This window comes from Prosopis cineraria, unplaced genomic scaffold, assembly GCF_029017545.1.
Source record: "Prosopis cineraria cultivar Desert tree isolate PC_DT_omini unplaced genomic scaffold, ASM2901754v1 PC3, whole genome shotgun sequence".
NCBI lineage: Eukaryota > Viridiplantae > Streptophyta > Magnoliopsida > Fabales > Fabaceae > Prosopis > Prosopis cineraria.
This window is the reverse complement of record NW_026555334.1, coordinates 41,672,978-41,685,103: the sequence shown is the minus strand read 5'-3', so window position 1 is coordinate 41,685,103 and position 12,126 is coordinate 41,672,978. Positions and strand designations below refer to the sequence as shown.

The window sequence follows — 12,126 nt, the reverse complement described above, 5'->3', positions numbered from 1 at the left end:
CAATCTTTACAACGACTCTTAATTTTAAATTAAATTAGATTATTTTTTTTCTATCAATTAATATTTTATTTAAATTATTTTTATAACAAGTGTTAAATGAAGGGTGATGGTTAACAGAAATTCTACTAATAACTTTTTTAAAGATTTAAAGTTTGAATTTTATTATAAAAAAAATAGAAGAAAAGAATTTGGTTTTATTTTTATTAAATTTTGTATTTCTTTTATAATTTTCTTTGAGCCCTACTTTATAATTTTTCTATATGTCTTTGCAATCTAGCGCAAAAGCTGCCTCTGTTAGCTTCGCAAAAAAGTTGATTTTTTTTTTGAAAAAGTGGATTGTTTGTGAAAATTGCCGTTTGGATAATTCATGCAAAATCATTTTTTTTTCTTCAAAAAATTGATTAATGACCTATCCAAACACACACTATAATATTGGCCGTTAGATGCCTCACACCATCCGACGGCGTCCCTTGCTTTCCCACCAACCCCGCCTGCCTTCTCTATCCTACCAGTGCTACCTCTTTGTCCCCGCAACCCCACCTACCAAACCCCCCATTTTATCCACCTCCATCATCCCCCAAAGTATTGTTAGTTGTGCCTAATGCTTCACTTCGTTTTTTTTTTATTGTTGTTATTAAAATAGAAGCTGATTCACCATTTATTTTATTCTTATTATTCAATGATGTAGAACTATTTCGTTTTAAAGTATTATTTTTTTTATAATTGAACATATGATTAATATATATATATATATATAGTTATAATTGTAAACTCCGATGACACCATTATACGTTCATATAAAATAGATTAAGTGCCGGGATTTAAAAAACATTAACGATTGCGTCTTTTTAATTTGGTTTTAGGTAAATTTTTTGCTTTTATTTTATATTCAAAAATAAAATGTTGAAATGAAGAATGCCCACAAGATTAATATTTGGATAATTCAGATTTGATACGTTATAAAATATTTTAAAATTTTATGTTAACAGTTTAAATTTAATCTGTTATCTTCATTATTTTTAAAGGATAACATTTTAATAATAATTTTATAAAAGTTCAAACCTAATTCGCTCACATTCTAATCTAACAGTGCCTCTCCGGCCGCGCGCTTGTAATTTTATGAATTCGATGCTCTTACATTCACTATATATTGACTATTCACAAGAGTCGCCCATTGAAATTACTCGTAATCGTAATTAAATAGGAGCCACGATTTCAGTTTTGCGGAGCAACGCTGTCAATTCTTTATTTCTTTTTCTTCCACGTAATTGTATTCTGGACATTTACGTGCTCCGCATTTTAATGGAAAGTGACCATTAGGGGCTTTAATTTTTGCCAGATTTCCAAATTATAGATCAGCTTATAAAAGCCACAGAATGGAAGAACCACATCATCAAAATTTGCGCACCACAACTTTCACTTCTTCTTTTGGCCAGGAGCAATAATTGCCTTTAATCGAACACTTTATACTTGGTAAAAATCTTAAATTAATGTCAGGATTAAAATATCTCCCTTTCTTTAAAAAAAGTTCTTGAATGAATCATTCAATTTAAGTGGTTCGCATTTGATTTGAATTATTCAAAATTTAAGTTTAACCTTTTTAAATAAAATAAAAGTTTTGGTGTTTTTTCACGAAACACAAATTTTAAAAGTATGCACGTAGTAATTATCTATTAAAAAAAAAGTGTGCAGTAATTCAGAATAATGTAAAAAATGTCAGGTATTTAACTCGGGATCCAACGTAATTGATCGCTCTCGCAAGTGTATGAGATCACAGTAATAAATTACTCAGAGTATTTCAGGTGTCGAACCCATAAAAATTATACTTTTACTAATTTAAATAATTAATAGTTCGAGAAAAATAGATAAAATAGATAATTTTGATAAAAATATAAAGAATAAAAATAAATTAAGAAAATAATAATGATAAAAACGTAATCACTTGAAGTAATGAGATTTAAGATTCACCCTATAGTTTGCTAGTTTCTACCTCTTGAGTTGACTCGAATCAATTATAGTGACAACTATTCCTAAAGTATCCTAATATTCTCTCAAATTATTAGTCCCTTTTTTAATTAGTGTTGAATTCGTTCCCACGATACCCAATCAACTAATTAAACCGTAAAACTATAGTTTAAGTCACTATAAATTTCTAGAACTATCCCTAACCTAATTATTTATGTTTATTTCTCTAGATCTATGGTTCTCTCTTCATCCTCCCAGTCCATCAAGATTACCCATAGACTTGATTAAATGGTGGCCAGTCATTAAATCAATATGAAAAACAAGAGAAATAAATATAATTGAAAAAAATATTCATAAATATAAATGCAAAGAGTCAAAACAAAAGAAATAGAAAACTAGCTCCCCAATTGGGGAGCATCCTTATTCCAATTGGGTAATTTAGAAACACATAATAAATCAAATAAAATCGTTCTAAAATACCCAATCATAAAAAATGATCACAAGAAAATTAAGAAGTAGAAAAAAATAATTATAATTTGTGAAACCCCTCAATGATCTTGCTTTCAGCTTTTAAAATGCTTCTATGAGCTCCAAATATTTTAGAGAGAATTCTTAAAGTATTTAGATAAGTGATTCGATACCTTCCTCTTGATGGAGGGAGTATTCATAGTTAAAGTGGAGGCTCATTCTTTTATTCCTTCTCGATGTGGGACTCTAATATATATATATATTTTCTCTTTTTCTTCCTATTCTATTTAGTTTATTTTTTTTCTCTGTAAAATATAAAGATAAAAAGATATAGATAAAAAATATGAGTGAATTTTGTTAAGTGGATTTTGTATTAAAATTTCTTTTTATTTCATAATTAAGTGATGAGAAAAAATATATAAATATCAATTAAATAATATAAAATTTTAATAAATATAATTAAATTTAAACTAAAATCAATATTCATTTAATTATAAAATATGCACTCATCAATAATCAAGTCATCACTAATGTAATTAAAAATATGCTCCCGAAGACGTAATATAATAGTTAATGTTAGGTAGATCGCTTCCCAAAATCCACTATAAAAGCCCAACCCCTCCGCCTCACCAACTCAGGAAAACCAAGGCTTTCCAAGGATTTCCTCTCTCCCCTGCCTAGCTGCAAGCCCTCGTATTCTTTCCCTCCCATCTTCTCCACAGCATTTTACGACTCTGCAATTCATCAACATGGAAACCGTTGCGAACGTCAACGCCGCCGCCGATACCTTCTGCCTGGGCGGCAGAGGAGCTGCCGCTGACCCGCTCAGCTGGGGCGTAGCGGCCGAATCACTCAAGGGCAGCCACCTGGACGAGGTGAAGCGCATGGTGGAGGAGTTCCGGAAGCCGGTGGTCCGCCTCGGTGGCGAGACCCTCACCATCTCACAGGTGGCGGCCATCGCCGCCCACGACCAAGGTGTTAAGGTGGAGCTCTCGGAGTCGGCCAGGGCCGGCGTTACGGCTAGCAGTGACTGGGTCATGGATAGCATGAACAGGGGCACCGATAGTTACGGTGTCACCACCGGCTTCGGTGCTACCTCCCACAGACGAACCAAACAAGGCGCTGCTCTGCAGAAAGAGCTTATCAGGTACGTAAATCTGCTCTGTCCGCCTCCTTAACGTCTATTTGCCATCTTTCTTAATTCGTTAAAAATAATTTAATTTGATGTGAATCCAAAAAAAAAAAAAAAGAAGGATAATTAGTCAACATTAAAACTTTTGTGCAAGTTACTAGTATATTGTCTGTGGAGACGACACACGATCGAGTGTTTTGGTTGAAGACTAAAAAAGACGGAGTCGAGGGGATAATGATTGAAGTGGCTTGCACGTGAGAGAGTACTTGCTGGAGGGTAGGTAAGTGGAGTCAGCTGGGCTGGGCCTGGGCGGGTGGGTATACGATTGCATCTCTGGCCTGGTGGCCCTGGAGGTCGATTAAAAAGTAAAAACAAAAGCTGCGACGATGTGATTAATTTTTAATTTATATTAGGAGGGTGTCTCAGCTTTCGAGTTTCGACGATAACTTCTATACAAATTTTATCCGAGTCTAATTTCTTCCATGATTGTTTTATTTCGTGATGACGTGCCTTGAATTTATCCTAGCTTGGAGAGTTGTTTGTTTTGGCAACGTAATTAGCAGAATTGAATTACAAGGAAAGTTTCTAATTTCAGATTTTTGAACGCTGGGATATTTGGCAACGGCACAGAGTCATGCCACACTTTACCCCACTCAGCGACCAGAGCAGCCATGCTGGTGAGGATCAACACCCTCCTTCAAGGATACTCCGGCATTAGATTTGAGATCTTGGAAGCCATCACCAAGCTCCTCAATCACAACATCACACCGTGCTTGCCCCTTCGCGGTACAATCACTGCCTCTGGTGATCTCGTCCCTCTTTCTTACATTGCCGGTCTGCTCACCGGCCGACCCAACTCCAAAGCTGTCGGACCCTCCGGTGAAATCCTTGCTCCCAAGGAAGCTTTCCAGTTGGCCGGCATTGAATCTGACTTCTTCGAATTACAGCCCAAGGAAGGCCTTGCTCTCGTCAACGGCACTGCCGTCGGTTCCGGCTTAGCCTCCATGGTGCTCTTCGAGGCCAACATTTTGGCCGTGTTGTCTGAAGTTCTATCGGCTATTTTTGCTGAAGTGATGCAAGGGAAGCCTGAATTTACAGACCATTTGACACACAAATTGAAGCACCACCCTGGTCAGATTGAGGCTGCTGCTATAATGGAACACATTCTGAATGGAAGCTCCTACATTAAAGCAGCTCAGAAGTTGCACGAGATTGATCCCCTTCAGAAGCCTAAACAGGATCGTTACGCGCTTCGAACTTCACCCCAGTGGCTCGGTCCTCTGGTTGAAGTAATCAGATTCTCCACCAAATCCATTGAGAGGGAGATCAACTCTGTGAACGACAACCCTCTGATTGACGTTTCAAGGAACAAGGCTCTGCACGGCGGTAATTTCCAGGGAACCCCGATCGGAGTCTCCATGGACAATACTCGGTTGGCTCTCGCATCTATTGGGAAACTCATGTTTGCTCAATTTTCTGAGCTAGTCAATGATTTTTATAACAATGGCCTGCCTTCAAATCTTTCTGCCGGTAGAAACCCCAGCTTGGACTATGGTTTCAAGGGTGCTGAAATCGCCATGGCGTCTTACTGCTCTGAGCTTCAGTATCTTGCAAACCCAGTGACAAGCCACGTCCAAAGTGCTGAGCAACACAATCAGGATGTGAACTCGCTGGGTTTGATTTCATCCAGAAAAACCAATGAAGCAATTGAGATCCTGAAGCTCATGTCCGCGACATACCTCATTGCACTGTGTCAAGCAATTGACCTGAGGCATTTGGAGGAGAATTTGAAGAGCACGGTGAGGAGTACCGTGAGTCAGGTGGCAAAGAGAACTCTTACCACAGGGGTTAGCGGAGAACTCCATCCTTCAAGATTCTGTGAGAAAGATTTGCTGAAAGTGGTGGATCGGGAGCACGTATTTGCTTACATTGACGAACCCACCAGTGCTACCTACCCGCTGATGCAGAAACTGAGGCAAGTTCTGGTGGATCACGCGCTGGCAAATGGGGAAAATGAGAAGAACTCGAGCACGTCAGTCTTCCAAAAGATTGCAACATTTGAGGAGGAGTTGAAGGCTGTGCTGCCAAAGGAGGTTGAAAGTGCGAGAATTGCATACGAGAACGGCAACTCATCAGTTTCAAACAAGATCAAGGAATGCAGGTCCTACCCATTGTACAAGTTCGTGAGAGAGGATTTAGGAACTGGGCTGGTTACTGGAGAGAAGACGGGGTCACCAGGTGAAGAGTGTGACAAAGTCTTCACGGCTTTGTGCCAGGGCAAGATCATCGATCCTCTTCTGGAATGCCTTGGGCAGTGGAATGGAGCTCCTCTTCCTATCTGTTAGTTTCAGTGTTGGAATTACTACTCCTGGCAATGCTTTTCTTTTGTTATATAGTCTTTGCATGTGAAGCAGTCATAGAAATTGTCTCATGGAACTTGTAATTGAATGCTGCATTATAAAAAATATTCAAGTTCCATTGTTGCCCATCGTCTGTGTGGCAGCGAGATACAGGCTTTTGTTATAAAAAATGTTATTTTGTGATGTAATCACTTCTAAATGTCTATTCCTATTCAGCCCATCCCAAATGTGTATATGCTATATCATTCAAATGTCCTTAAGTGCAAATTTCATTGACGCTAGTTTATTTTCATCCATTTTTTAATTTAAATATGGATCTTGTAAACAAAATAATTACCATGACGTTCATTATTTTAGCTTAATTTATATAAATTCTGAATATAAACAATTTGGACAGATTAGAATAAATTCAAAATTTAAATTATCCACTACGTTACAATTATTTTGGTTTTTTAACGCTGTGGTTGTTCAGTTCAACTTTAGATCATCCAATCAAACTATTTGTTGAAACACGATAGTTTTCTATTTGTATCTTAGTCTAACATCTACGCGCAATCTTATTAATAGATGCACAGAAGTCCCTGATACTTCTATAGAATTAGCATAATACAAATTATGGAAAGGAAAAGAGCATCTCAAAATGAGGGGCTGATGAAGTGGGTGAAAAGAAGTTGTAGAATAAGAGCTCAGACCTTGTCAATAGAGCTGATACATTAGTCGTCTATCGAATAGCGGAGACCTGTGGTGTTGGACGTTCCTTGGGTGAATCAAGTCAACGTGGTGGAGATGTTTTGGTCAAGTTGGCATCTGGCCACATGGGAATTGCTGGGATTCCTGTAGCATTGCTTGCCTTTCTAATAAACCTTTAGCATTCAATGGAACAAAGGAAAGTTCTAATGCAGTAATAACTACTTGTGGGCTCTCGAGATGACCATTGGTGTGTGCATTGGTTCGCAAAATGAGGTTGGTTAATGGGAAACCAAAATTAAATTCAGTACTCTCAAGAAAGATGAGTGTAAGATTATATATATATATCTTAAGTCCCCTTTAAAATGTTACTGGCTTCCACCTTTATTTGCCGGAACATCCTTTTTATGATACACTATGGCCACTGCTTTCTTCCTTTTGAAATATACATTTCTTTTAGAGCTATTTTATTGTTTTGCCATGTTTAATCTGGATTTTAACAGAACTTGGCGAATCTGACTGCCTTGCTGCTGAGTGCTGTCTCAATGTTGCGCCATTTGTAAGTTCAATGACAAAGCGGAGCAGATTCAAAATGCCATTCTCAACACAACAGCAGAAGGGAAACATCGTACCGCTGACCTTGGCGGCACTTCCACGACGACTGATTTCACGGAAGCCATTTGGGGTCATCTTTGAAATTTGCTTTAGTATCGAGAGGGATTGTTGTATTTTCTTTTTACCCATGCTCCAAGATTTATCTCAGTTTTTCTCTGGAAGAACCGAAGAGTAGTAAGATTACATCGGCTTGATGGAAAAACACATTTAAGTACGCAAGCTAGATGCCAAAGACTATGAATGGGCAATACCAGATTCAAAGTTGCCTGACATCAAGAAGGCATGGTTTGGGCCTCGATGAGCCAACCTGAATCTATTCAAAAAATTTAAAGTCAAGCTATTTTTTTTAGGCCAAGCCCGATCGGTTCAACTTAGTCCGAATATCCGAATAAAAAAATAAATTTTAAAAAAATATATAAAATATATAAATATTAATTAATTTTTTATGTTTTATACATTTTATATCAAAATACTACATATTTGTGTGTATTAATATATTTATTTTTAAAAAATATTTATATTTTCATATTTTTTATTTTTAATCAATACAATATCTCAAAATAATATTTAAAATATATTTTAATATTAATTTTTATATTTTAAGACCCAATTTTTTTAAAACAGTTTTGAGTCCTATACATCATTTGCGTATAAAAAAATTAATTTTATACTTTTTACAAATTAAGATGATTAATTTTAGGTAAAAATAAAAATAATTTTAAAAATAAAATTTGGACATGTACGAATTTTTAACTCTACTATTAGATAAATATCATAAATAGAATAATATTCTTAAATAATTACTTGACTATTGTTCATGCTAAACTTGGTTAAAAATTAAAAATAAATTAGAGTAAAAATATGTTATATATAAGAGTTAAACAATATAAAAAGTTAAAGAAAAATAATTTCAAAAATAATAATAATTTATTCATAATTAAATAATTTTGCTTTATATAATATAATGATGGCTATTTTTTTATATTTATGAATAAAAAATATAATTTATCTAAAATTTTAAAAATTTTAAACTAATCAAGATAATAATTTTAAATTAATAGTCTAAGTGTGATTGAATTGATATCAACTTAATCATAATTAAAAAATATAATTTAATTAAAATATATAAAATATTTATATACGACTATAATAAGAGTAATATTTAAATAATTAAGATATTAATTTATAAGTAAATAAACATTCATGAATAAATTACAAATAATACAAAAAAAACAATAACTCTGTTTTTAAATACAAAATTGATAAGTTATTTTTTATTATTATTTTAAAGTTAAAATAATATTTCATGCTTAATAGCACTAGTGCAAAATAAAATTTTAATGACATATTTTTTATCACAGTTTCTCAAAAACCTATGCAATATATGAGTAAGTGGTTTATTCATAATTAAATGCTTAAAGTATTTCATTTATAGCCATAATCTTGTCTATCGCATAAATTACTATGAGAAATATTTAAAAAATTAAATAATTTAATTTCATTAATTAGTTAAAGTAAATTATTACTCAATTGTTTATTACATAAATGTAACTAATATGAAATATAACTAGAATAAATTCAATTATAATCTTAATTATTTTTAATTAATAAAGTAATATTTAAGACAAATTAATTTACCTAAAATAAAAATACGGAATGAATTTTATTTCATAATTTATTACAATTAGATTATTAATTACTAAATTTTATTTTAATTTATTAAGATTAAATTTTTAAATAAATAATTTACTTATTTATGTTTGAATTAAGACATTTTGAATTTTGAATTTAAATTGTTTGAATTTTGATAGCCTTACTAAAGCTATATGTCTAAATTTCAAACATTTTAAAATTTCTAAAAATGTCTGAAATTTAGGCACATTAATATCTCTGATCAAAACTCCTTCAGCCACAAGCACGAGGGGCCTGTCACTGAAAGTATATCTGAATTTTAGACATATTAATTTGTACCAATGGAAGTAAATATTTTAAATTTATTTCTTAATTAGAATGAATATTATAATATTAATTTAATGAATTTAATTATTTTTATTTTCTTTATAGTGTCTTTAACAACTATGAAGTGCAGAGTGTGGTTATTATGTGATAATTTTCATATATGAAAATCATCACTTAAGATATTATTCACTCATTTGATCATGTAATAATTTATAAATAATGATTTATAATTATGAAGTTTGCCATGTACTTGAGTTATTATTCATGTATATATTGTTACTAAATATATAATACTTTCAAAGTTTAGAGCCATATTCTAGAGTTGAGACATATATACAATTTGTGGTTTATTTTTTCTTAGAATTAACAAGATTAGAGTAGAAGCTTTTTATATGTTTTGTATTAGAAATGTAAATTTTTAGTTTATATGTGTTCACTAGATATATTTGTATTGATATCTAGAGTTGCTGTTTCTGAGTTTTTTTATAAGTAAGGAATGTATATATGTATAGTGGTATGAGTAAAAAAAATATAATATTTATAGCCACATTATTACAATAATTATGGTAAAAAGTTATTTATGGTGACAGTTGTACCTAAAATTATGGCCATAAAATTTTTTGCCATAGGTGGGCACAAACTTATGGCAAAACATTATATTTTTCTCTTATTTTTCATCACAAGTGATCTTGAACTTGTGGTGAAAGATGCGGTCTTTCATCACAGGTCCAAACTCGCCTACAATAAAAAATAATATTTTTTACCATTGTGTTTTTTGTCACAGGTTAGATGAGACTTGTGGCAAAAAATACATCTTTCGCCACAGTTTCTTTTGACTTATGGTGAAAAATATCTATTTACTATCATAAAATTTTTTACTACACAACATCTTTCGTCGCCAAAAATACATCTTAATTGTGGCGAAAAATGATTTTTGCACTAATGTAGAATTATTTAAAAATTAAAATTAATTCAAAAAATAAAGAAAAAATATTTTTAAAAAGTGTCGGTATTCGGGCTAGCCCAAATAAGGCCGAAGATATTAGGAATGGGCTTAGTCATATGGGCTTTTTAAAATGAAAATAAGAGATTTCAAGCCCAATCTGAATAAGCCTGCTCTATTCAAATTACTGACTCTAACATGGATTCCTTTTACAAAGCACCTTTTGTTTTTTGTTTTTAAAAATATTTTTTACTTTTAAAAACAGAAAAATTTAAAAATTTGTTTGAATTCGTATTTTTGATTTATTGTTTTTAAGATTATTTTCATTTTTCGTTTTTAAAGACATGGAAATAGAAACAAATTCAAGTGGCTTTTGTTTTATTTTTCTTATTTTCAAAATACATTACAATTGATTATTGAAAATTATAATTACTTTGATCAATGTTTATTATAAATTATCATCATTAACCGATTATAACTATTATTATTAGTCTATTTTTTAATTTTAAAATTATTTTTAAAATTAGCATAGTTAAATGGTTTTTATTTTGCATTGCAAAAGAATTTTTGAAAACAAAAATAGGAACGGAATCCAAACACGCTTGCATTACTATTTCAATTTGCTAATGCCCATTCACGGTGCTTTTCTGATATCTCTGAGAATTCCGACAGGTCGGCAATGAGTAAGGATTTTATATTATCTTTCATTAAGTTTGGTAATTCTTTCAAACCAAGTTTCGTAATTTTAGTCAATGAAATGCCTCGCATCAATTATTACATCGCAATGCCGTTGTGAAATCGTCTCCAAAGGGACTTATGAGCAAGTGAGATGATTAGCAAATTCCTTTCGGATCTGATAAAGACAACCTTATCTGTATTTTTTTTTTTAATCCAAAGGGTATCATATATTCAAAAGAACATACAGCAGCAAATAAAATAGACCGACCTAGAGAAACATAAAGCTTTCATCAACCACTATTTTTAGTAATAAAAACTGAGGTTGATCAAAGATACAAAAATCATGAGTAGAACTAGAACTGTTCCTAGCTAAACTAGTGATGGTACAATTCAAATGCTGATAAGTAAAATAAATTGAAGTGTTCCAAGTGAAGAAAAGTAACTTACGACTCCTTTGGCTGATACCCTGGAAGGAGTGACCATCAATTAAATCTCAAATGAGTAGGTTTATAGTTGTTGTACAATTAGTAAACTAGGTGACAGCATATAATTCCAAACCTTTGATTATTCCACACATTTCTTGACCCAATTTTCCGCTACATGCATGATGACACCACCACACGCTGAAGAGTTATTATTCAACACCGACCCATCGGTGTGGAGGTGCACATTATCTGTATTGTTTCACAATCATAAGTACTTACAACCATTTCTTTTTTATTACTCTTTGTAATATCATGAAGCAGCATAACCTCTCAGCTAATTTACAATATTGATAGAAAACACACGTCAACATTGTTGTCTCAATTCGACATAAAATTGAGATGATAAAATTATTCTAAAATTGAATTGAGGTAAAATAAATTTATAAATATAAGGTCATATCATGCTTTTGAAAATAGTAAAATAATAACAGGACAAATTACGTATAGGTCTTGTATAAAAAAATTATTACAAATAAATCTCATGAAATTTAAAAACTATAATTAAAATTTCTTAAGATCTAAGTGTAATTTATAAGAGGTGTATAAAGACAATACTTACCTTATACATTAGGTTACAATAACAAAGGTACCCTTTGTACGTTTTCTGAACGTGCTCCTTCTTCATACACCTTTCTCCAAGGAGCAATTGTGCGAATCCTGCACCGTCACCATCATCTACTTCCCTTTACCGTCATGTTCATATGCTTTCTTATGCAATATATGCAAATTATTCCAATTCCAATGCTTCCTTGCGTTGGAAGGAGAAATTAGAGACGATTATCACTAACAAGCTTGGTCTCATTTAATTTCAAAGAAGCGTATGGCCTTCAGTGA

The 12,126-nt window shown here is 32.5% G+C and overlaps 1 protein-coding gene and 1 long non-coding RNA gene across 2 annotated transcripts; both read left to right on the top strand.

The window, feature by feature from the left end:
* The first annotated feature begins 3,061 nt into the window (after nt 1–3,061).
* Nucleotides 3,062–6,113, top strand: LOC129306018 (phenylalanine ammonia-lyase-like). Its single transcript, XM_054946311.1, has 2 exons — nt 3,062–3,580; nt 4,161–6,113. The coding sequence occupies exons 1-2, from the start codon at nt 3,183–3,185 to the stop codon at nt 5,908–5,910; spliced, it is 2,148 nt and encodes a 715-aa protein (XP_054802286.1). The 5' UTR covers nt 3,062–3,182; the 3' UTR covers nt 5,911–6,113.
* A 354-nt stretch (nt 6,114–6,467) lies between these two features.
* Nucleotides 6,468–7,497, top strand: LOC129306019 (uncharacterized). Its single transcript, XR_008592100.1, has 2 exons — nt 6,468–6,888; nt 7,116–7,497. It is a non-coding gene; the product is annotated as an uncharacterized LOC129306019 (long non-coding RNA).
* Nucleotides 7,498–12,126: the final 4,629 nt, after the last annotated feature.